The sequence below is a fragment of the Ursus arctos genome, unplaced genomic scaffold, assembly GCF_023065955.2.
Source record: "Ursus arctos isolate Adak ecotype North America unplaced genomic scaffold, UrsArc2.0 scaffold_31, whole genome shotgun sequence".
NCBI classification, from domain to species: domain Eukaryota; kingdom Metazoa; phylum Chordata; class Mammalia; order Carnivora; family Ursidae; genus Ursus; species Ursus arctos.
In genome coordinates this window covers 21,963,341-21,990,326 of record NW_026622997.1, presented here as the reverse complement: position 1 = coordinate 21,990,326, position 26,986 = coordinate 21,963,341, and the positions used below count along the sequence as shown (strand labels likewise).

Below are 26,986 nucleotides of genomic sequence, written 5' to 3'. Positions count from 1 at the left end.
GACACTTTGGCCTGTCTTACCCACCCAGGGAATTTTAGGGTTTTTCTGGCTCAATATTAATGTGTGCTTAGATAATGTAAGGTTATTTTCTTTAAGAAAATGACCTTTAAAAGGTCACTGTCATGTAGACATCTTAGTTATATATATAAAATAATTTCTATTTTAATTAAAGGCAAAGAGAGATATTTTTATTATCTGATGGCTCTTACTACATGTATTTTTGCTCTTCTTTGAACAAAGGCTATACACCATATGCCCAGGATAAAATCCCCAATACTGTTGAACTATCTATTTCTACAAACATCTAATAAGACTGAGCAGAAGCTCTGTGTTCATCAAATTCCATTTCCTATTCCTCCTTCCTGGCTTATGGAAAACCATACTTCTCAATCCCTTTGCAGGTAGGCAAGGCCATGTTACCAACTCCGGTCAATGAAATTGGAAAGGAATGACACATGTCATTTCTGAGCAACGATAATGAAAATTCTCTTTGTGCTTCTCCAAGTTCTTCCTTTTCTTGCCCTAGCAAACGTCACGTGGCAATGCCAGCACCTGCATCAGCCTGGATCCTGAGTGACCATGTGGAGGAGAGCACCCCTCCGCCTCCCCCAGTCCTGTACCCCCACAACCTGTCTTAGCCTGCGTGAGCAAGAAAGAAACATTGGACGTGTTATGAGATCTGGCAGTTAACTTGTTTTTGTAGCATGATCTTCCCTGAACAATGCCTCAGGTGTGGTCACAGACTCTCCTATTAAATCTGTTCCCCCAGCCACATGGCTTGAATAGGTAGAGTGGGGATTTCTGGGGGAGCCTCACGAGGGAAGGTTGTACTGCCTTGACATGCCCAGTTCTAAGGGGACCCTCTGGCTGCTCCCTTGCACTTCATAAGCACCAAATATAAATGGAGATATTAAAATGTATACAGAAGAAAAGAATCCTCAGAACAACAGTTTAGATTTATAATAACAAACTTCAGAAAACTCATAAAAGCCCATCTGTTCTGTGAGGCATTCCAACAAAATGACCACACGGAGCTCACTCTTCTGTGCCGTTGCTTGTCTCGTAGTCGTGTGGGGCTCTCATAGCCCCCAGTGCGCCTCAAATTCAGGGCCCTGCCGGGCAGGGTAGTTTATCGTGCTTTTTTGCATGGCAGTTCACCGAAGATAAGTGAATAGAGGGGGGAGTAAAAGCAAATTGGAAAAAAAAAGATCCTTCTCTATAGATGTGTGTACTGGAATTTGAAGTCTACAGATAAATCAAAAGCAGAAGAGTACATTTTCTTTGTCCTACCAAATTGCCATTTTATAGGGCTTCTCACCCTTTCGATACAAAGAAATCCTCTCTGACGGCAGACGCAGGGAAATACAGAAATAATCATATAGCCAACCTCCCGTCCCTTCTAGTCCAGAAATGTACAGCTCCGCCAACTGTTCTGTCCCAGGGGCTGTGGTTTAAAGTGGAAAGAGTCTGTTTTGAAGAGTAAAAAGGATTGTTGACGCAGACTTAGACATGTTACCTGAAGAAAGACAAAGGGAATTCGGGGCCACCTACCACGTCCCAACCTCTTGTTATAACACTTCATATAAATCACTTCATTGAGCCCTCCCTAAATCCCTAAATTTTTCTCATCTATATGTGGAGATGATAACAGAATTTGGGAGGATTAAATGAGATCAGGCGCATGGGAATGTTTTGTAAACTGGACAGGAGCACCACAGACATGAAAATTATTATTTGCAAAAAGTTGGCTGTTTTTCCAAAAGATTACCCATTTTCTCTTGGGCACAGGAAAAGTGTTGCTTGTCTTGTGATGCTTAGTAAGTAGCAACTACAGGTAAAAGAATATTCCTTTTCAAATGTTGCCAGACAGATTTTTAAATGGCATCTTTATGTACTAAGAGAGAGGAAGGAAGAGAAATGTTTAAGAGAGAGAGAGAAAGAACAGACAAGCACAGAGGAAGGAAGGAAGGAAGGAAGGAAGGAAGGAAGGAAGGAAGGAAGGAAGGAAGGGAAGAAAACCTTTTAGAGGAAAAGCTGGTATATATATTTGCCTGTGTTAGTTTGAAAGATCCTGGCTATCACCTTCCATTAAACCTCAGACAGTCTGAGATGTCCTACTTAAGAAGTGACAAATAATACTCCTTTATGCCCATTGGGAGGAGAAGTCTGGACCCTCTGGCTGGTCTCGGATTCATCTGATCTGTATGTACCCTTACGTCTGGCAGCTGCTTTCCATTTTCGCAGTGAATATACAGCATGATGCAGGAACACCTGGCAGCAGACAGTGGAATGAACGGCCCTGTTAGTCTACAGTCAGGACACCAGCACTACCTCCTAGCACCCTCTGAGCACTGTGGTTCCCCCTCACGGGTGCCTTGATGAATTCATGCCACAATTCTGTGTCCTGAGAGCTGCACTCTGGTCTGCCCACGTTACACATCTACAGAAGCCCTTGCCCACAAAGAGACCTTGGAGCACGCAGCTCGAAACCAGATGCATTCCCAGGATCCAGCTGCTCCACGCTTCCTTTGGAACCTATGACATTGCTTTGCTAAGAAGCTACGGCTTCTGCTGGACCCGGTCCTGTGCAAGGTTGACAATGCAGGGAAAACAGGGATGCGAGGCAAAAATGCCACCTGTTGTGTGTCAGACCTGCTTCTCTATGCTCTCCAGGTGTTTTCTCATCTATTCTTCCCAAGTACCCCAGGAGGGAAGTGCAATTATCCTTACTTTTCAGGTGAAGAAGCTAAGCTCTGAGAGCTTACCTTCCACTAGCCTACAGACCTGGTTAGGGGCAGAATCCTGAAGTCAAAGCAGACACTCACTACTGTTGGATACCCGTATTGGGAGGGGAGGGAAGGGAAAGAGGAGACCATTCTTGTTCTTACTTTGCTGCACATTCATGGTCACAGGTAACATGGTGTGCATGTGCTCTTATTTGCTCCTCTGTATTTCACGATCTGGCTTCAAAAGAAAAAGGGGACACATTCAGGTCAACTGCCTCAGTGCATTGGGCGTCTGACTCTTGGTTTCTGCTCAGGTCATGATCTCAGGGTCCTGGGATCAAGCCCGGCATCGGGCTCCATGCTCAGCAGGGAGTGTTCTTGAGATTCTTGCTCCGTCTCCTCCCCCCATTCTCTCTCTTACTCTCTCTCTCTCTAAAATCAATAAATACATCTTTTTTTTTAAAGAAAAAGGGAACACTTTCAAAAATATGTTTTTCAGGGAAAAAAACACCAATGACAACTGTTTTTCTGAATTCAAATAAGTGTTTGAAATGTCCTTTTTTTATTTTTGAAAGGGAAGGGTTTGGCTACCATTTATAATTTCTCAATAATTGATTAGTCTATTCAAATAATTCTTGTACATTTGCATGTTTCTAGAAGAATATACCCATTTCATTTAAATTTTTCATAAAATTTTCAATTGCATAAGAAAAATAAATAAATAGATAGATAAATAAATAAATGTCCTTTTTTTAAGTCATTAAAAATGTCTCTGGCAACAATTCTCAGGGCCTAGGATGAAAACGAAAGAGGAGATGAAGACAGACTGTAACAGGGAAGGGACAAGAGAGGCCAGATACATGATGTCTCCATTTTCACAGTGTTGACATGAGCCTCAAGACAGAAGGCTCGTATTGAGTGAAAAGTTGAGTCATGGAGAAGTTTCTACTTTCTGTGCCAACAGAAACTGGACAGAGGCAGGAGAGGATGTTGAGGAAGCTGCAGGCACAGCAGCCCAGCTTTGGGAAGTCTCCACTGAAGGGAGGTATGTCCACTAACAAGCCACTAGAACTCTCTGCATCCTACTCCCATACCTGCTACCAAGAGAAGGCAGGCAAGATGGTGGTGGCTAAGGCAGCTTCGTCCAAACACTTGTCCTCAAAATTTGACTCTTTTACAACATTTAACAGATGTTTAACAGAAAGAGGGCTCCTGGTCTACTACATTTAGAAGACCTTTCCCATAATATCTCCTCACCAGGATATTTATAATGAGAATTAGCATATTAACGACCACAAGAAGTCCTAACATAAGTACATACTGATCAACTTTATTTAATCTGGTATTCTGCAAATACTTTTATCTATAGAGTCTTTTTTGTTTCATTTAATCTTCCCCAGAACAGAGTTTCCTCAATGGAAATGTTGTGTAATGGAAAGGTGGTGGAATATTCCTTCCTTCCAGGGTTGCAAGGCTCCTGGGACCAACTGGAACATCTGCCCCTTTGCCAGCCAGGCGTCTATGTAGCCACAAATTCTTGTAGTCTGAGGGGAGCAACAGAAGGGCCAGCACATCTTTATAAACAAGACAAAGGTGATGGCAAAGTTTTTTGAGTTACTGTCTAAGAAGGGTACTTGTTTCACCTGAGTATTATTCTATACCTGTTCAACCTTTATGTAATCAAAGAGGAAAAAAAAAAGATTTCGCTGCGGTATTTTGGGGAAAAAAAGAAAAGAAAAAGAAAGAAGAAAAAAATTAGCATTGAGAAAATTGTGTTTAAATCTCAAGTTCCTCTTATCTCATAGAAAAAGGAACCTATCAGAAATAAAGTTGCGAGGCCACAGAAGTTAGCGGGGTTCCTGAACATGGTGCCTATAAACAAGTACTTCTTCGAACCTAGTGAAGGCAAACAGATTTTTACATACTGCAACTCTAGCGCATAAATCATTCTAAGTAGAGATCGCTCAAACATTTTAGGTGATTGTGCCTATTTCATTTACATATTTTCAGATGTATGTAAAGTAAGAGTGGGACACCAGGAATTCCTTCCCTAGTGTATAAATTTAGAACATAAAGAGAATCAAAGGATTAGCAAGACTCACAACCATAAGTCAATATGTCATCCAAGCTACCTGGGAAACATAACGTCCTTCATGCTTATTGGGCATGGAGTTTTACTCTCCCATAATATTCTTCAAACTGGGGAGTCAGGTTCAAATATTAATCTACATTTACAAGTAAGGAAATTATACCTCTAGTTTCTCATCATTGCCCACATCTTAAGCCTTAATTGAAATATCAGTATCAAAAGTACCAGGACCTTCATGCTCTGACTTTAAATTGAACTAGAACAACGAAAAAGCTCTAGGGTGTAAACATTTTACATGATACGGTATCATGTAAGCCAAATAATTAAAATTTCTTAAGAAGTAAAATGGTCTATTATAATTTGCCCTACATATTTCAACTTGGCAAAATTAAATTAGCCATTTCTTTATCAAATGAAAAAGTAGTTCCAACATGCAAATATTTTTCATGGGTCACTTGGGATTCTATCCATTAGGCATGAACTAGATTAAGACTCTGAGCATAACTAGTCATTTCCCAACACAAAATTTAACATCACTTATGAATAAAAACCCAAACATTGTCGTGTTTTTTAGGCATTTTTTACCATATAAATAATATAATTAGCATTCATTTTGCAAAATCAAAATGATAGTTATGTTATTCAGTAATAATTAATAAATGCTTACACCACTACAATATACTGAGCCTCCCTCATTTGATTTTTTTTTTTTGAAGAAAAGGACCATCTCTCTGTTTCCTATATAGCTGAAAACACTACTTTGCATATAATAGCAAGGGACCAATGCGTTAGAGTGAAAACAATTTTTGATATACCTGGTCAAATACATATGAAATTCAGCAGAGGATGGATGGAATGAATCTTATAAACTGGCTCCCCACAAGACTCCAGATATACGGTCCTAACTCAACCTGAGAGCCATAGTCCCTACCATGACACAACAAAGCTACCCCAAATTATCAAGGGGTCAAAATCACCTCTTAATTCCTCTGCCATCTGAAGGCAGAATCAGATAGTAGAAATTCTAGTGGAGCCCAAGATCCCCCTAGGCAGCTAGAAGCTGCAGGAAAAAGATGGCTTTCTCTTGGAACAGGTTTTGTTACTCATGTGACAAATACGACCTTACATAAATCCTCTCCGCCCATCTGTGTTCTAGCTGACTCAACTTCCAAAGCCAGGCAGTGCTGCCACCCTGCGCATCAGTCTCCCAACGACATGACGGAGAGCTGTGTTCTGGTAGCCAGCTTGAATTAGGCACTGTAGGAACCAAATGACGCAAATGTTCCTAACAATAGACTTCTGAAACTAAGATCACTCTGGTTTATTCATAGAATCTAGAATCATAGAATATTGAATGTGAAGGATTTGTAGAGATCGCTAATTTAACTCACTCTATTCAAAAAGGGAGAAAACAGGGGTGCCTGGTGGCTCAGTCGGTTAAGTGTCCGACTCTTGATTTCAGCTCAGGTCATGGTCCCAGGATTGTGAGATCAAGCCCCACGTTGGGTTCCACGCTGAGCGTGGAGCCTACTTAAGATTCTCCTTCTCCCTCTGCCCCTCCCTCCCTTCTGTCTAAGGAAAAAAAAAAAAAACAGGAAGAAAACAAAGTCCTTCAAACTGAAGGGACTCAGCTGGGGTCTCAGAGGTAATTCAAGGCACAGCTAAGGAACCAGGGTCTTTCCACCACCACAATAAAATTTCCTACAAGCTGCACTGTTGTGTATCAAAGAATTATTCTAAGATTGAAAAGGAAGCATTGATAAAAATGTAACTAATGCCATATACCGATGTAGGCTTTTTTTTAATCCATCAACCCATTTATAGATCTTTGGTGTTTGTTGCTTGTGTACATAGAAAGGTACACACATCCAGAGAAGACACACACCCACATGCAGACATTCCTATTTGGGACTTGTACACGTGGGTGGCTGGTTGCCTGAGCATGAAGAATCTCTTCATTGGAAATGGATATCTTTGAAGAAATCTGACAAACCCATCCCTTCTCTCATGTCAAACTAAAAGCTAGTGCGTCAGTGATCGTTAAGATCTGTCCAACCGAGAATCCATCCTTTACACAGTGGTAAGACTATGCCACCAGCCATTCAGAAGGGAAGTCGTTCATTCAGGAATCCAAGGATATTTCTTCAGACATTTCTTGGGAATAGCCTAAGAGCTATAGAATCTATTTCAAAATGCAAACTGAGATTTCCTCCCTGAATTTATGCTTAGAAGACATAAATTTCACGTCTTCTTCTCTAGTACCATAGTGTGGCCTGTTACATAGTTTACCTCTTGCTGTTTCACAGGGAGCTACGTTGTAGTGGAGAAGAAGGTAGTTCTATATGTATTTCAAGTATGTCGCTGTTTGAAAAAACAACCAACGGTACCAAAAATACGGTTAGAATGAAAATGACATGGCAATTACAAGCCCAGTTTGGGCTGAGTTAGCCTTATCTTCCCGTCTCCAGAGCCACTGAGAAGGTTATGACTTCCTGTTGCCTCAAGTATCCTAGAGCCCCCAAGCCTGGCTCCACAGAGATTTCATGCACAAATTAGGGACTAAGGCAGTGTTAGCATAGGTCAGGTTTTACAACTCTTCACCTTCAAACTCCACAACAGATATTACTCAACTCCGTTTCTTATATTCTCTCTCCTTTCCACTCTGAACAAGAGTGAATTTTCCCTTCCCTAAGCGCCTATTAAGTAGATGTTTTGTTCCCTCATTCTTATTTACCTTATACTGCTTTGTACTATTTTTTTTGTGATTTTTACAACATTCTTCCTCTGCCTTTTTTAAAAACCTTTCCTGACGTCCCCAGTAAGAGAGCTGGCGCACTCAGAATACCCCCTATAAACGAGACGGACTGGTATGACAGTGTGCTTAATACTTTTATTCATCTGCATATCGATCCGCCTCTCTGCTAATCCCTTGAAGGTAAGGACAACACCTTAACCTCTTTGGGTCTTTAAACTTTATAATACTTCCCAGCACAAAATAAATATTTGTTTGACTAGTCAATGGATACCATAAATTCCTGCAGGGGTAAGCCCTCGATCATTGGCTATTTTTCTGTTTTGTTGCTTTGTGCCTATTACCCTAAGGATGACTGTCCCCTTTTCTCTCTGTCACCATCCTGTAACAGCTACCGTCAATGAGAACAGGTAGGCTCGATTCACTTGATTGGCACTTAAGTGTGAGCATTGCTGAGTGCCGATGATGTCAGGGATGCGGTCTTACCAGCGGTGGAAATGCTAAGCTAATACATGGAGCGGTCGCTTCGATTCTCTAGGAGAGGATATGGGAAGCTTACATTCTTTGTCCCCTCACACAAAGAACAATGCTTATCTGTCTGGGCTGGCCACAGACCCAGAACAAAATGGTACAATGACTGTTCAGCTGCCTCGCTTGATGGAACATTTCCGCAGCCCAATGGTCGGACGTTTGAGGAGGAAGCAGAGAGGCAAGGCATCTTTTTTTTACTGAAGACCCTGGCTCATTGGAGAGGGATTTGTTGGAGAATCCATTCCCCAAACAGCTTGTTTTGTTTTGTTTGGCTTCCTTTGTATGTAGGCTGATTGTCTTAAGCTGCCAAAGTCGGAAATAAATGGCATTAAAAATGTGTTCCTATGAAGAAGCAAATTATCTCTTTTACCCTAATATCCATCAGAGATTTCCTGAAATTTTGCAAACAACACAAAAGCATCAGTGACTTTCTGGTGATGCTTCCCTTGGACTGCCTCTAATTTCAGGTTCTTTCTCCTAGCACTTTAAAGTTGCTAATGTCTGTAGCAGTATGCGATATCACGCCAGCTTTAATTCAGGTGAAGCTAAAATTAGAGGTAAACTTGCTGGTTAAGTGGTCTCGTATCACATATCACACCGAAGCTCAAAGTAGACACTTAGGGCTAAATTTTTAAAAGGGCTCTCCACATTTGCATTGACAAAACCCTCATTGGTATGCACGAGCAGCTGTCTGGTTACCCACCCCACCCAACTGCAAGCTGGTGACTTCCTTATCAAAGGCTATACAAATCTGGGGCTAAGACTATAATTGCAAATTGATAAAACATTGCAACATTGACTACAAAACCTGCAAGCAGCATGCCCTGATCCATTGTGCTAGAATGAGCTATATCAACTATCAACCCTTCCCACGACAGGTGAACTTTGCTGTGATGCCTGCCTTTATTCTGACTCAGCGGTGAGACGTATGCTCTCATTCGATCAAGTATCATCACCAGACCATAACAGAAGCAACTCCTCTGACACCAAACCCAGCAGCTGGGGAATAAAGCACAAACAACCTAAATCTTCAGAGGCTGATTTGTAAACCAAATGATCTAACAAAATAGATATAATTTTTTCCCTCATTCACTCACTCTCCAGATGAAGATTGTTACGGGCTGAATGTTTGTTCCCCTCCCTGCAAATTCATACGTTGAAGCTCTAACCTCCACTATGAGGGCATTTGGAGGTGGGGGTCTTTGGGACCCAATTAGGGTTAGACGAGGTCATGAGAGTGGGCCATCCTGATGGGATTAGCACTCTTCTATAAGAAGACACACCAGAGAGCTCGCTTGCTCTCTCTCTCTCTCCATGCCATGAAAGGACACAGTGAGAAGGACAACCATCTGCAAACCAGGAAGAGAGCTCTTCCAGGAAATCAAACCGGCTGGCACCTTGATCTTGGACTTCCCAGCCTCCGTGATTATGAGAAAATAAAGTCCTGTTGTTTAAGTCACGTAGCCTACCGTATTTTGTTATGGCAGTCCGAGCTGGCGGAGACAAAGAAATAATTGTGGAAGTGACCATCGCTACAAATACGTAAGTAAACGGGAAGGTTGCAGCTGCGGTGGGCCAGGTAGCGCTGAACGGCTCCACCTGGATTTAGATTCAGCTGCACATCATTAAGTTCGCCTGCGGTGTAAGCTTCAGCCGGCAAAAGTTTCTCTATTTAGCCCATTTGGAAAAGGTATTCCCTTTGGGGGACTGTTTAATAAGTCAAAGACATAACAGAAACAGTGTTGACCTCATTAACATAAGCTCCCTTCTCCTGCTTATAACTTGGTCATAAACCTTCATAACTGCTCAGTAAGAAAACCGTCTGGATGATAATAGTACTCAGAGGGGGTGTTGTTTGCAGATCAGTGAAGCCAGGCCACATGTCCCTCCACCAAAGAGCCTTAAAAGTGCTACTCTCGGTGAAAAAAAGCTTACTCTAAAAATTATTAACATACCAAGACCACTATATAGAGGAGAATGTGAGAATACAGAATATAGAAGAGAATTTTCTTTATAACATCTTAATGCAGGCTTACACATGCCTGTGATTCTAAAACGCCATCAGTTGCAAGGCTCACCTTATATTCAAATTTGCTTCTGAATACACACACACACACACACAGATACATACACACACGTGTACAAAGATATACGCATGGATAGTATTACCTATCCTAATAATAATGATCCTAATAATCAGTGTTATGTGAAAAATGTGTCATAAAATTGAGTAAATGAGTGACATTTATTTCTCAATTCTCTTTCTTGCTGTATGTATGTATGTGTCTGTGTGTGCTGGAAAGTAAGGATGAGGAGGAAACCACTTAATCTTTGAATTTGCTCTTATGATCTCCAAAATGTTGGTAAGGTGTGTTGCACGTACACAGGTGCTCAGGGAATACAGTGAGATGAAAAAAATAGAAGGTCACTAAGGGTAAAAAAAAAAAAAAAAAAAAAAATTCGAAAGGGAATAGTCTTGATGTGGTTGTTTCTTCTTGAATCCACAATGTCTCATGAGCAAAAATAATACTAACTTAAGTTTAATTTCAAAGATACATTGAACACACTCCCCCAAGCATCTCCTATCTTTTTGTATTGGTTAAATACCTACATTCAGTATTCTATGGAATCTAAGCAGTTCGGTGTGTATACATGTCCAAGTTAGAGGCCAGAATTAATTGAAATTAATTATGAAGTATGAAAACTACGGCAAAAAAATATATTTGTAGTCTTTTAGAAGGGAGGATCACCTTCACATAGTAACCAACATCAGTGTCACTAAGGGTGGGTCAACCGGACATGCTTCCTGTGTCTCACCCCCTAAACAGTCTTTCTCAAACTGACTAATGTGAGCCTGATTGAAATAGTAGATCTAATTTTCAGTGAACAGGAAGAACAGCCATGGCAGGAACAAGTTAAGCAAGGAACCAATCTGAGAGATCCGGCCTGTGGAACTTTCTGCAGGATGACCAGCTGGTTCTACTCAATAGGTACATGGGAGGCAGAAAGAGCAAAAGGAAGGTGCACCGAGTCTTCAAGTAAAGCTTCTAAGAGACAACAACCCAGTGTGATGTGTGGACCTGAACTTGATCCTACTTTGAACACATTAACATTACAAATTATTAAAGGCTAATGTAGGAAATTTGAATATGCACTGGATATTAGTAAGGACGTCAGTGGGATAATGGAATAGTTAAGTGGGTGGTTAATTGGGAAAACTGTCTGTATTTTTGGAGAACGCCTTCTAAAGCATTTAGGGATGAAATATCATAAAGCCTAGATTTTAGATATTTCAGCAAAAAAATGCATAAAGCAAAGGTACGCAATTATTAAATTCAGCTCATGAATACATCGTTGTTCATTATACTATTCTCTTTACTTTCCTATAGGTCTGAAAGTTTCCTAATAAAAAAATTAAAGCAAATGAATGTACATTAGCAACTAACAGAGTCTTAATGGAGATGACATTATTTCAGTCTTTCTAAAATATTAAATAAAAGAATGTTCATAAATGCACCTAAAGGTCTATTAGAAGAAAACTGATCTGCCAAAAAATACTATACAGTGTGAATCCCAGCTTTATTTCTTGGTTGGTTTAGCTTGTGAAAGTAACTTAACAGTTGGGTTCACTAGTAAATTAGGAGGAACGTAACTCTTCCCTCAAAACACGATTGTGAGGATCAAAAGAAGCAATCATGTTTTATAAACTATATGTTGCTCTTTATAATCATAACTTATGCAAATTCCACTTGTAATCGTAACTCTGGTTCTGACTTGGTTCTTACCTGGCAGTTCAATTTCCTAATTGCCATGAACATGTTAGCCCTTGACTCAGAAGAAGAAATGTACCGCTAGATTCACAATTCTCAACATTCATGCCTTCAAATACACTTCCTGTATTTCCTATCATATGGCAAGGAAAGAAAGCATAGTACCTTATTCCCAATAAAAGCTACCATATGCATGCACACATATGAAGTATTTTATGGTTCCTGAAGACAATTCTCTCAGTATATTTTAATTTCTCCCCAATTCACGATACACCCTTCTTGAACGCTGTTGATCGGAGACCAACATTATCAAATCAAAACAGAACATTGTCTCTGCAGCTTACTGGGGGTATCTGGCAAGAGATGTTAAGAGTCCAGATATGAGGGGCGCCGGGGTGGCACAGCGGTTAAGCGTCTGCCTTCAGCTCAGGGCGTGATCCCGGCGTTATGGGATCGAGGCCCACATCAGGCTCCTCCGCTATGAGCCTGCTTCTTCCTCTCCCACTCCCCCTGCTTGTGTTCCCTCTCTTGCTGGCTGTCTCTATCTCTGTCAAATAAATAAATAAAATCTTTAAAAAAAAAAAAAGAGTCCAGATATGAAACCTAATTTTCTGTAGGTCTGGGGGACACTGAGCAGATGTTCAACTTCTAAAAATGCTACATCTTGTCATCTCTCTGCTTTAGTTATTTGAACCACATCTTTTTTCATTCTATTACTACAGAGATGAATTCTTTTATATAACTGATCATGTGGGAAATGACTTAATACAAGTAACTAAGTTTACCAGAAATTAATTTTTCTTTTTTCTTTCTTTTTTTCAGAAATTAATTTTTCTTCTAGAACATATATATATACACACACAAGGCCTTTAAATGTTATTTCCATTATTTAAAAAAAAAATAGGCAAATTACCAAATCATAGATAACCAAAATGCATTACAAGGGAAAATTAAGCATTTAAAGTTAAAGTGAACCACCAGGGAATATTAGGAACTCAGAATTCTTGAATTTAAGGTGGGATATTGGTCTAGAGGATTCAGGAAATACGATGGTTATAATGTATAAGGATACACATGTAAGGATATGGAACGTCATGTTTGAGAAAGTTTCAGGTACTCTTATTTCTCTTACGCTCATTCAAAGTAGGCCCCTCCCAATTCTCATGGAGCCAAACAAAGTAGGTCAAAGAGATATTGTTGGTAGGTAGAGCACAGCAAGCCCTCACCTCTAGCAGGAGCCTAGCCCAGCCTTGAGCAAGCAGCCTGGATATTGATTAGGAGGAAGGTATGGGCAAAGAGGGCCTGAAACAGCCACCTACATACCTCTCCTAGGTCTCCCATAATACCAGCAAGGCAAGGAGAGATTTGGAGAAGATCCTACTGCCCACTCCACCCACCTATTCAAGAGAGTGTTAGCTAAGAATTCAGAGTATGATTCTCAAGCCAGACATTTGCCACAGCAAGGGGCAGAAGGAGCTCATAACAGAGGATGCAGGATAATCAGTTCGAATCCAGGAAGGAGCCCACAGCAGTTATGGTGCATTGGGTAGGAGTAATAATGTGTTCCATCAGCCGGGGAGCCAGAGCCTGGGAACCACAGCCTCAGAGAGAGGAGGAGTCTCAGTAGAAGCCAATAAGGACACAAGCGAGATAGTCTGCAAAGCAGATAACTTCCTCCTTGTTGCCATGGGACTTCCGACTCCCTATCCACAAGCTATCCCAGAAGAAGGGGAGGGGACAATATCAGAGTGAGGAAATGTCCTGACTGGGATTTTAAACTGACTTAGCGGGGCACCTGGGTGGCTCAGTCGTTAAGCGTCTGCCTTCGGCTCAGGGCGTGATCCCGGCGTTCTGGGATCGAGTCCCACATCGGGCTCGTCCGCTGGGAGCCTGCTTCTTCCTCTCCCACTCCCCCTGCTTGTGTTCCCTCTCTCGCTGGCTGCCTCTCTGTCAAATAAATAAATAAAATCTTTTAAAAATAAATAAATAAATAAATAAATAAATAAATAAATAAATAAACTGACTTAGCAGTTTGGGAGAAAATGGTCTCCAGTTTTGGAGAAAGAAACATGGCCACCTTTCTGCACATTTGAGTTTTGCCTATAAATTTCAATCCCGCTTAGAACACAGTGCCTAATTCTCTGCTTCTGACTCAGGGAAGCATGCTTTCTCAGCTCCCCAAGGCAAGAGAACTCAAAACACCCAATGAAGAGCTGAATTCTTCCCCCTGTTCTTCAGCAAGATTTTCACTGGGTAAACCTCCTGATCCAGCTTCCCCAGCTTTCAGGACTCTGTAAAATTGTCGGCACCTGCCATTGTAATGTGTTTTAACCCAGCAGGCTCATGAAAGGTGGCAGCTGGAAGCAGGTGTAACATGGGGGCTGGGTTGGCCAGCTTCTAAGGAAAACCAAGGTTTTCCTGGTGAGGAATTTAAAAACAAATGTACACTGTCACCTCCAGACTGCACCAAAACCAGGAAAGCATTTTTGTCCTTTCAGAGCAGAAGAGTAGGGTCAAAGACAATCACAAACACAAATGCTATGAAAGAATGACATCCCCGTTCCTTTTCACATCAGTGGTATGGGGAGAAGGCTCTTGACCATAAAGAAAACCTCAGACACACACAATACTGGCAAGGAGTGTAGTAGGATTCAATCCACAGCAACCCACCCAAGAAGATGGAATTCGAGGCAGTTACCTAGACTGAGTGGAAAGGAAGGTGGGATATTTTATAAACCTTTTTTTTTTTCTTTGTTGCAGACACATTTTGCTTCATTGACCTCAAAGAGTTTTGCTTTGAGTTTCCACTTATGTGCATCTGCTTAGGCGCACATGTGCATGTGCGTGTGTGTGTGTGTGTGTGTGTGTGTGCATGTGCGTGCGTGATTTAAGCAGTGAATATAATACCCTACATATCCCCAGTGGTTAAAAGATATTTTAAAAAGCACTGTGATACATACAATGTTCCCTACAAAGTACCCACAGCAAGACACCTGAGGGCGCCTGGGTGGCTCAGTTGGTTAAGCCTCTGCCTTCGGCTCAGGTCATGATCCCAGGGTCCTGGCATCAGTCCTAGGCTCCTTGTTCTGGGGGAGCCTGTTTCTCCCTCTCCCTCTGCCCCTCCCCGGCTCATGCTCTCTGTCTCATACACGTACACACACTCTCTCTTTCCCTCTTCCTCCCTCTCTCTCATATAAATAAAAAATCTTAAGAAAAAAAAAAAAGATACCAGAATCAGGGTGTGATTCTAAAGAAGCAGAATCAGATAATAGGATTTTGCTAACATCTGGTGTTGACCACCTACACACAAATTGATTTTTAGAAAAATGATATTAAGAACATTTTCTTCTAAATGTAAATGCAGTTTGCGGAGTAGATTGTCACGACACCACAGTAAATTCACCAAGATATCTGATCTGTCATTGTAATTGAACCAGGCGACCGGTACCCACATCACGCACCCTTGTTTTGGTTAAGACTTTTTCTCTAAAAGCCCTAGACCTTTTTTTCTCACATCAACTTGTGTTTCACTGACTGATGGGGTTCTGATCTGTTCTGTTCCTGACTTCTGCCCTTTCACTTGAACCTTGACCCTAAGTCCTGAAATATTCCTCAGAACTTCACTCCAAGGCGTGATATATATGGCCCCTATAATCACACCATTTCTGACCACTCTGGGTCAGAAGCCTGCTTCAGCCCAGCCTGCAAAATTTAGCATGAATGTATGAGCACTTGCAAAAGGGAACAGATGTGAGGTTTCTACCAGTACTAACCACCCAGCTGACTTCTCATCTTATCTCTGTGATCCACAAACTTCAGCATCTAGAATTCTCTCAAATTAACATTCTTCAGCAACATCTCAATTGTCAATAGGTTTGAATTTTATAATAATTGCCAATACAGTTGGCGTTCATTCACTCACGCTTTACTAAAAAAAAATAACAATAAAACAAAATGGCAACAACAAAAATTATATTGACTATCTCTTATGGGTTGGGAGCAGTGATAGGCCCAGGGACAAAAGCCTAAATTAAAAGCTAGGCTGACATTTGTCTATACATTGAAACTTAGAAGCACTGCTTGCCCCAAATATGTCTTTCTTTTTTTTTAATCCTGCTATTGTGCCTGATTGCCTACTTTTAAATGCAAACGAAAACAGAGTATCTACAAGGAAATATTAATTAGATTTCTCATCAGCAAAAATAGTAATAAAATATGTAGCTGTGAAAATAAAATACATACTAAATTATCATTTACTTGTGAAACATCCAAAGAGTAAGAAAGTTTATTATCTATAGTCAAACCTGTCTGAAAAAAATTAGGAAAGGATATAACTCATCAAAAAGACATTTGAACCCAAAGAGACAGTGAAGGATGGTGACACAGAAATTCATCACATCTGTCAGTAACTTTATTTAATATCCTGCATTAAAAATAAAATGTAAAAGTAAAAAGTAAAACAAAATTCTAGGTGAAACAAATGCATTGGGAGAAATAGTCGATACAGAAGCAAAGTGTGATGGCATTTGTATTCGGAAGTAGAAAAAAAATACAGAAATACCCACACTTGTTAAAGTATGATTTACCCCATGATTCTCCATGGGGCCCAAATGGGAACATACTTTGGAAGAAATCATTTTGTAAGTAAATACCGAAACTCCTTCCAAAAAAGATTGCTATAGATAAGGTAAAAAAACAATAAGTAAAATAAATAAATAAATCAAAATCAAAATGTCTTTTGTGCTATTGCAGTCTTTTTTTTTTTTTTTTTTTTTTTTTTTTTTTTTTTTTTTAGAGCAGGTTCCATGCTCAACGTGGAGACTGAACTCACGACCCGGAGATCGCGAGTCACATACATACATGGTCTACGGACTGAGCCAGCCGGGCGCCCCGTATCCTCGTCAATCTCGCTGCTTTCTCTCTTCCGAACACATTGAGGCTACAGCTCTGAAACCACCATTAGCTTGTGAAAAACCCAACCATTCTCTGCTCCTTAGAGCCAGGGGGCAACACGCCACCAAATGCACAGTTACCTAAAACTGTGTTGTCAAAATTTTGGTCTCGGGACACCCCTGCATGCGTAAAAATTATCCGGGCCCCAAAGAGTTTGGTTTATGTGACTTACATCTGTCACTACTTACTATATCAGAAGCTAAAACTTAAAACTTTAAACTTATTTATATATTTATTTAAGACGAATGATGCTAAACCCATTATTTTTTAAATGACGTATTTTTACGAAAAATAATTATGTGTCCTAAAGAAACGATAATTTGTGAGAAGAGTGGCCGTGTTCTTTATATTTTTACAAATTTCTTTCATGGCCGCTTAATAGAAACAGGTGGGTCCTCATCTATGGGTCCGTGTTCAGTCTGCTGAGCTACGTCACTCTTGATGAAGTCGTGGAAATACTGACTTCACTCAGGTCTACACTTGAGGAAGCGAGGAGCGCTTTAATAGCCCTTTCAGATAATCGTGGATATGATTTTTTGAAACTGCACCCAAACTCAGAAAGTAGAAGGATTTCTTTTCAGTTTAGTTACAATGTGGAATCTTAAACCATGTAAGTAAACATTTTTACTCTATTATTTTAATAAAATACATTGATTTATCTCACACACTGAAGAGTTCTTTTACCACACATGGTTTTATGACATCATTCATAGACACTTTCGAAAATGTTGGTTTACCGAGTTATGCTGATCTTCTAAATAGTCCACATTTCATGGTACAGTACCAAAAAGTCACATTTTTAATATTACCAGTGGGCTCATCAGGAAAAGATCTTTAAGAATTGGGAAGCTCTGAGGCTGCATACAAGTTTTCAAAAATTTCAATTTTCACCTGAGATTTTAAATTTTCTCCTTGGAAATGAATACTGTAGTTTGTTTGTTTTTGAATTGACATTTTCAAGGAAATATCTGTGAAATACACAAATCTGAACAATGGTAGTTGGTGTGTCAGTGAGCCTTTCAAGGCAAAAAGCCAGTATGGTTCAGTTCACAACTTAATTCAACCTCAAGATATCCTCAGTATAAAGCCTAAATGCTTTATGAATACTTTCCATTTTGTCATACAAAATATTAAGATGATTACTGAAGGGTCAAGATTTATTAAGGTTAACAAATTATATTCTTTCATTAAAGACATTTTTTAAAAAGACGTATTTAAGAAAAACTGGCTTTTTTTTTTTCTTTTTAAACGCAAAGATGACAAGGACCTCTTGAGTTTGGGGCCACTGCCTTGGTTAATGTTAAGATGAGAGGCTTTTTACCCACCATTCCTTTTTCACCATCATTGTAAATGACAATACCATGTAAAAGGCAAATAATATCTTAGACCTGTTTTAAAAATAATTTTGATATTGCAGACCCTCTGAACATGTCTCAGGCACCACCAGGGATGGCTGGATTACTCTTTGAGAACGATTACCCTTAAAATAATTTAAAAATCAAAAACAAAGAGAGGAGTCGATTCTTAAAAATATTTGCTCAGTGAATAGAGAAGCTGTAAACGTGGGATGCTTTACGTACATTAAGGACTACTCACCAGTCAAATTTGCCAAGTAAGTAATGCTTTCCCACCTGTGAATACCTCCCAGTGTCTGTGCAGGAGAGGCCCAAATTGGACCAGTGAAGCGATGGTGAGAGAAAGGAGCCAAGGGATCTGTTGACAAAAATGGCAGGTTTTTTAAAAAAAAAGAAAATCAAAGCATCCAGGTCAATCTTTGACATCAGTGTTGAATCAACAGTCTTTTCTAAAAGGGCCTTTTATATTGTCTAAAGTGTATTTTAAAATATTTCAGCATAGATAGTATATTATAGTCCCAGGTTAGTTTTCATGTATATCCTCGGGGCAATTAGTTAACAGTTGATATATTTTAATTAGGATACTCACTGCAGAGTGTTTAGTTAACATCTGAAAGAATAATCAAGAGTCCACATTCCAGAGAGTTGCCAGTCTCAACTCACCTGAAGGCTCTACCATCACTGAAGGGCTTTATAATTAGCATAAGAAATGGCTTTCCATTGGTGAAATGAGTTCGAGATTGGCAGAATATCATATAGACACCTCTGCCTTTGTGGGAGAGGGTATAAGGAGCTGAGGACAATGGCAACCTACAACCTGTAGAAGGGGCTCTCCGGGCCTAGGACACAAGGCTCTGTGCTCAGACTCATAACGATCCTGTCACCTAACTACTTAATCTGAATCATAAAGCCAGAATACATTCACATCTGTCTTGACTGGACATTTTGCTCAAGGTTGGAAGAATGCCTTAAAAGGACAGAACCAAGACTTTATTGAATTTTTTTTTTTTTTTTACTTAATTGAATTTTGGGGTGGCTCGGTCAGTTAAGCATCCAACTCTTGATTTAGGCTCAGATCATGATCTCAAGGTCATGGGATCAAGCCCCGTGTTGGGCTCCACGCTCAGTAGGGAGCCTGCTTGGGATTCTCTATCCTCTCCCTCTCTGCCCTCCCTCTGCTCATGTGCATGCTCTCTCTCTCTCTCTCTCTCTCCAATAAATAAATAAATCTTTTTTTAAAAAATTAAAAACTTTTTAAAAAGACTTTATTGAACTTCAAAAATATTTTTTGCTAGGTCATTTCAAAGAGGGCTTGTGGAACCAAAAGCAAGAGCTCTTAACACTGAAGTTCTCCACAAGATCTAATATTCGCTCAATAGTTTTATCTTTTCCTGAGGAAATATAGGACTTAGCCACTCATATTAATGGTTGGTGATATGGAAAAGTAAATAAATGTCTCCAAAGTTTCCACAGTTTAGGGCACGTGATGTGAGGAGCACTGGGTGTTACAGGCAACTGATGAATTACTGAACTCTACATCTGAAACTAATGATGTGCTATATGTTGGCTAATCGAATTTAAATTTAAAATAGTCTCCAAAGTTTAAAAAAATTACTGTGTTTAAAACTTTATTTCTTGCCAGCTTGCTAACAAGGGTTTTTACATGTGCCAGAATTCATCTGAAACTTGCCTTTGGACACACACTACCCAGTAGCAAGTTTCTCAAGAAAGAAACCCCAAATCCTCATACATCTCAAACAAAAAAGCTTCTGTTGGTTACAAAAGAAAAAAAAAAAAAAAGACTCAACTTTTGGGAGAGACCAAAATCATTTCACAATGAAGTGGCAGGTAACAGTTGAATTAGTGAAACAGCTAGATAACCAGAGAACATTTTCAACTGGAAGCATAAAGCACCTAGGAAGCAAAGGATTAATCTTGCCCAAAGATAGGTTTGACCTTCGCCCTTGGCTCTTAGAAGGTAATCTCTAAGCTTTTGCAATGTCCAGCCTGATGAGAGTGTCTGTTTACAACCTTGGGCCATGCCAGATAGTCTATGCTTAAAATGTGATTTATGGTGAAGGGTCCTCAGGTCACGCAGTATCAGCTCAACCTCTGAAGGGGCTGCAGTCTGAGGTCAGACACACTGGGGGCCAACCATGTCTACACTACTGAGCCCCAGTGAAACCCTGGACACTAAGGCTAGATCAAGCTTCACTGGTTGTCAATACTCTGTGTATATCAACATGCATCATTGCTGTGACAAGTAAACACTGCCTGCATAACTCCACTGAGCAAGGGCAACTGGAAGATCCTCACTTGCAACTCTTCCAGGCCCTGCCCTATGCCCCTCTCCCCTTGGCTAACTTTAATCTGAATCCCTTTGCCGTAATAAACTATAACCGTGAGTATAACTGCTTTGGTGAGTTCTGTGAATCCTTCTTGCAAACTGCTGAACACGAGGGTGGTCTTGGTTATCCCCAAACCTGCTACAGGTGTCAGAAGACAGGGTGGGCTCAGGGACTCCAAGACTTTGTAGTACCCAAATAAGAAATGATTTTATTCCTCCAGAAGGTAAAATTGGATTAAAGGCAGCCTCAGAGAGAGAGAAAAAGTATACTGAACTGACCAAATCTATCCCTGCAGGAACTAGAAACTGAGAGAAGGGCCTAAAGGTTAAAAGGACTGAAAACACAAAGAACAAACGTAACACCTTAAACCCAAACTAAAAGGGTCAGATGTGATCCTATATCCAATTCAATTCACCTCAACTGTATATACATGGAATCCTGGATTTCCCTCCCATTTTTTGGAACTAGAATCTCTTACGGGAGCAAAAAGTGTAAAAGAGTGGCCTGAGTGGGGAAAGCTGCCAGATGGTAAAGCAAAGGGGTCCAGAGTCATGGTCCTGGATGGGGACAGCTCCCACTTTTAGCTCTAGGAGATGGCAGCATGCAATGAAGTTCAGAGCCACAGGAGAGGAGGAGAAGGGAACTGGCTTTCAACCAATCTGATGACTTGAAAGCTGCCTTTACCAGCCCCCATGTCTCCGACAGCCAAGCTCCCAGGTTCACACCTCATACAACAGCAGAAGAGAATGGAGTCCAAAAGGAAAGCCAGTGCCTGAAGGGCCTCAGCATGGCCACAGTATATATTTCAAAGTGAGAAGTGTTTGGGAAACATGATGTTTCTAACATCCTGGGTATGAGAGTTATATAATATCTCAAAGAACAAAACATCAATATATTTTCCCTTCAGGATATTCTGTTTTCCTCTCAACAGCTTATGTGTACTGTACACAGCAGCTGAGGAAAGACAGGTAGGTGGGTTTCAGAAACCTGTTTTCCTGAGAGCTGAGAAGGCAGCCATATTCGGAGCTGCATCTGTTGTGGGCTGTACAACTGCCAGCAGTGTTGCTCGGCTCCGGTCACAGGGCAGTCCTCTGATATGGAAGCAGGCCAGCCATCCAAGGAGTCAAGCTCCAATTCCTTTTTTTTTTTTTTCTTTTTTTTAGAACCCGTTTCCTTTTCCACTGAGACAAGGCCCTGATACACTGCAAATACCTAAGATATCACAGACTGTTTTCAAGAACTATGTGTTCCAGAGCCAAGTAAGAATTTGGGGAGAATTACTGTTTTGACGCATCTGAGCTTCTGCTCTGTGATGTTTTCAGAAGACCCAGCAAGGCTAGTGTGTCCCTGCTTGTTCGTTACATCCATTTATCTTCAACCTTCCCACCTCCATCAACTCATTCCACAGGCTTCTTTTTAAGTCGTGAATAAGCCCCTCATGAAAATCCATTTTGCAAAGTTCCAAATTTGCAAATCAAAGAAGTAGATTTTTGTTTCATTAAAGAAGCAAGGCTCTGCAATTTACAGGTCTGAACATTTTCCCAAACCAGGTGACTCCTTGTCATTTGATAAGCTGTGAGTTTTCTAAATGCTTTTCACACATTGAGAAAACAGGCAAAGAAGATGACACTCGGACTTAGGTGGGAAGCACCACGCTCCACGAGTCTGTCAAATGACCCTCGATTTTATGGAGCTTCATTAAGTTTAGTAACAATTCATTTTACCAAGAAAATTTATAAAAAATGTATTTTCTACTAAGTAAGGCAAACCTTTCCTTGAGTTCTTGACACCCACTCCTAGCCATTTCTCTTGCTCTCCCTCTCCCTCTCTTTCTTTCTGTGTGTGTGTGAGAGAGAGAGGGAGGGAGACAAATAGAGAAACCATTCCTTCCAAAAGCCTACAAAGAAAACCAGATACTTTCCCTCATTTTGGATCACAGCTGGGTTCTATGCTATCTCAGGAATCCAAAATAGAATCAGGGGAGAGCTAAGTAAGAGAGACTGATATCCATCTATTCCTTCATATTCATATATTCATTCTCATTTAAAAGAATATTGATCATGGGAGATAAAATGGTGTAGAAGACTATTGTGGTCTCAGCTCTCATGAAACTTAGCATCAAATGGGGAAAAGAGAAATCCAATAAGGCATCTAGAGCCAGTGTGATATTATGTTTGATAGGGCACATGTGTGGTGCCTTGGGACCATACCAGAGGATTTACAACCAGGAGTTGAGCAGAGGAAGTGATACCTAAGGTGAAACCCAAAGACTGAATATGAGTTAAGCATGAGGAGACAATAGGGAAATCTGTTCCAGGGAGAAGGAACCATAGGTGAAGGAACATAGCAAATTCTAGGAGTGATGAAGACCCTTCTACAAGGAGCATCAAGGAAAGAAGCAGGACAGATTGGCATTGGCTGGGTGCCAGGTGTCTTCATGTGCAATGCAGAGGAGCTGGGAACTTACCCAACAGCAGTGGGCTTTCACTAAAGGATTATTAACATAACTAAATTAAAAACCCTACAGTGGCTTTAGGATCAAACCTAATCACCTTAACTGGGCTAACATGGCACTAGGAAGCATAGCATTGGGAATCAGGCACCCCCTCGATAGATGCCTAAAGTAACTGGAAAAGAAATTCAGGTTGGGACACAGTATTGAACAGAGACCTCACCACAGAAAAGTGAGTTACTGGAAAATAAGGCCACCAGTTCAGATCATGACCAACAAAAGGACTAGCTTGATGATAAGCTAGATCTCCAGACATGATTCCTTCTACCCCCTGTCCTAGACAACAAAGTCTAGCATGAGGCTCCACCTAGAGTGTGGGAGACACAGTTCCAAAGATTAGAAGGATTGGAGGGATAAAGGGCCATCAGTCCAGTGATTGATTCCTTCTTCCTGCATTTACTCATTCAATAGTCATTCATAGAGGAGGCCATTCTAGGAAAGCATCCATTTATGCTCAATAATTCAATATGTATGTAAGAGAAGTATCAGATTACAGAAAACAGCTGAAAAACTAAATGCATGTACAGTTTGTTTCAGGTGCCTCTCAAAGGTCAGATACCTGACACAACGTCAGCAAGAGACAAATAGAAACCCAAGCAATGTTGATGGTCAAAATACCCTGACTTCGCTAGCAGGGAATATTCTAAAACATGATGGCAGTGCCAGAATCAGCCTAATAACCAGTGTGTTATTCAGCATCATTGTATCAGCCTGGCAACGGGTATTTTATTGAGCATCTACTCTTACAGGCAGATGCAGAGTTCAACTGGAAAATTAAAGACGACAGAGAAATCCTGGACTCATTTCAAGAGATTATAATTAAATTGTAAATTACCTAAGCATACAAGATAGGAACATAAGTGCTGAAGGAGAGTCTCCACAATGTGTGCAGTGAGTGGACAGTGGGGGTGGATTGTCAGGAGAGGCAGAAGAACTGGACCCGGCACTGCAGAGATGAGAAATTGTAGGGTTTAGTGGTGGCAGTCTTACAGAACTGGACAGGGCTGCTAGTAAGACGTTGTCTTCTTTCTTTGTTCTAACAAAAACACATTCCAAAGTCAACCATATGCTTCAGTCCCGATCCAAGCACGCCATTGGCAATGTCACCATCAACCTGTTCCCAGGGCTGTCATGCTCTCCAACTCTCTAACCAACTGTCATGATCAGACCCAGCAAACTAATACTCATTCTTATAAATTCTTTCTAGCTACTCCTCACCTAATGTAATACATTTTCTGAGATTGAGAAGCAGATAGTGAGTGTTTTCCTTCCTCCCCCAAACACTGCTCAGAAGCGTCTGAGGTAAAAAAAATTTTCTTACAGTTTCAAGCTCTAATAACATTCAAGGAGCTATTTTAGGGACATTCTTATTGTGTAGGAGATTTTTAGATTATGGGGTATTTTTTGGTAGCCTGAAATTTACTTGACCTGTTCATGAGAGGATACTTCTCTAATAGGCCAGCGAACCAGGGGTCACTTCTTGAACCACACAACCTCTGGGAGGGCGCTTGTGACTCATAATCGTCTTCAGTGATATGTCTATCAGATTGTCTTCATGTCTGTAAAAATTCACTCTTCAGTGTCTAACAATTACTAGTATCAAAACCACCAGTATACTTTATTGATAGGTCCTTATCAATCACTCCCCCTATTCATTCCCTTCAGAAGGCTACACTGGAGAGCATCCAATTTTCATTCTCTGTTCCTACTAAGATAGAGTCTCGCTGCTATTATGGCTTCTGACTTGTCATTTAAAGAACCTGTTTCAATAGCCTTTTACTTTCTCATGAATATCTCCTGAGCAAGGCCTCTCCCCTGGCGCACAGACAGACAGACATAAGTACTTTTATGCACCATGTCTCAGCATTTAGTGTTTACTATTTGACACACGCAGAGTTCAAGACTAATCTATGAACAACAGCTGCCAGACTTTCCGTGGAAAAAAAAATCTATAGTAGGGGCAGCATTTCTATATTTCAGAAAACTGTTAGCAGATCTCCTTAAAGAATAGATTTTGGATCATTAAGAACTCCAGGAGAAGAAAATTTATAATACCATTTTGGGGATAGAGTACAAAGAGGATAAAATTTAATGAACCTTCATTTTATGTAAATACAACAAAACTTTGGATTTATAGAACTGATAACATCAGGGAACTCATTTAATTTTATATAACTCAAGGTCCCAAACTTAAGGAATTCATCTGTTAAAGTTATTACTATGTTAGTCTAAGGGCCAGTAACTTCATGAAATATGTATGCCAAGACACCAACCTTGAGTGGCAGAGAGCAGATCAAAGTTTCAGCTGATAAAATATAGGAAGGAATGGTTTTCTCATAAATGGAAGAGGGGGGACTCACTTGCAACAATGTCCCTGCAGTAAATAAGAAAAGGGACACATGAGTTGCTCACTTTTCCTGCAGTTTTAACTTTTGGAAAGCTATCTTCCGGGTCTGGTGCCATGAAGGAGGCAGGCTCAGAGAACTCTGGGCAATGTCCTTCAGGAACACAGGGAAGAAGGGAAATTATTCCAAACATGACTGAACGCAGGGGAAGAAGCTAACTTTGCACCAGACCTTGGAGCTGAGGGTAACATAAAAAATGCTGGTAAACCAAGATGTAAAGGCTGAAGATGGGGTTAAAAACGAGAGGAGCCAAAACCACACTGAGATACCACCTTACGCCAGTTAGAATGGCAAAAATTGACAAGGCAAGAAACAACAATTGTTGGAGAGGATGTGGAGAAAGGGGATCCCTCCTACATTGTTGGTGGGAATGCAAGTTGGTACAGCCACTTTGGAAAACAGTGTGGAGGTCCCTTAAAAAGTTAAAAATTGAGCTACCCTATGATCCAGCCATTGCACTACTGGGTGTTTACCCCAAAGATACAGACGTAGTGAAGACAAGGGCCATATGCACCCCAATGTTCATAGCAGCATTGTCCACAATAGCTAAATCGTGGAAGGAGCCGAGATGCCCTTCAACAGATGACTGGATTAAGAAGTTGTGGTTCATACATACAATGGAATATTACTCAGCTATCAGAAAGAACGAGTTCTCAACATTTGCTGCAACATGGACGGCACTGGAGGAGATAATGCTAAGTGAAATAAGTCAAGCAGAGAAAGACAACTATCATATGATTTCTCTCATCTATGGAACATAAGAACTAGGATGATCAGTAGGGGAAGAAAGGGATAAAGAAAGGGGGGGTAATCAGAAGGGGGAATGAAACATGAGAGACTATGGACTCTGAGAAACAAACTGAGGGCCTCAGAGGGGAGGGGGTGGGGGGATGGGATAGGCCGGTGATGGGTAGTAAGGAGGGCACGTATTGCATGGTGCACTGGGTGTTATACGCAACTAATGAATCATCGAGCCTTACATCGGAAACCGGGGATGTACTGTATGGTGACTAACATAATATAATAAAAAATCATTAAAAAAAAAGAAGTACAAATAATAACATCCATGTGAATAAAACCACTTTATATATATATATAAAAAAAAAAAATGAGAGGAGCCAGAAGAGCAAATCAGAGGGTTAAGAAAGAGAGCAGCAAAAGGGGACAAAGACGCAGGGCGGGGACTCCAGCTGCTTCATACTTTTTACTTATGTGTCAGTGTGGTGTTAATTAGTCAGGCACTAAGGCCAAGATGAGGCAGCTGACACACTCAAACTAGGGTAATTTGAGGAGGGCATAATAAAGGAACTATTTGCAAAGATGTGGGTGGGATGTCGGAAAACTACAAGAAATAGCACAATGCCCTGCCAGAGGTAACAGTAGAGCCACTAGGACTCTGGGCCCACTGGAGTGAGACGAGGGAGCAGTCATTGGTACTCAGAAGCAGGGAACAGCAGTTAGAAGGCCACCTTGAGACCTTATATTGAGGGACGCAGACAACTTTGAAGCAACTCATCAAGGAGGAAGCTAGCTAGAGAAATAAAT

General features: G+C 40.7%; 1 protein-coding gene across 1 annotated transcript in view; it reads left to right on the top strand.

Annotated features, from left to right (window-relative positions):
* The first annotated feature begins 3,659 nt into the window (after nucleotides 1-3,659).
* LOC125283559 (60S ribosomal protein L39-like) overlaps nucleotides 3,660-26,986 on the top strand; it is a 74,697-nt gene continuing 51,370 nt past the window's right edge. Inside the window, exon 1 of the mRNA XM_048225588.1 lies at nucleotides 3,660-3,771. Within this exon, the coding sequence (XP_048081545.1) occupies nucleotides 3,660-3,771 (112 nt within the window). The remainder of the gene's footprint in view (nucleotides 3,772-26,986) is intronic.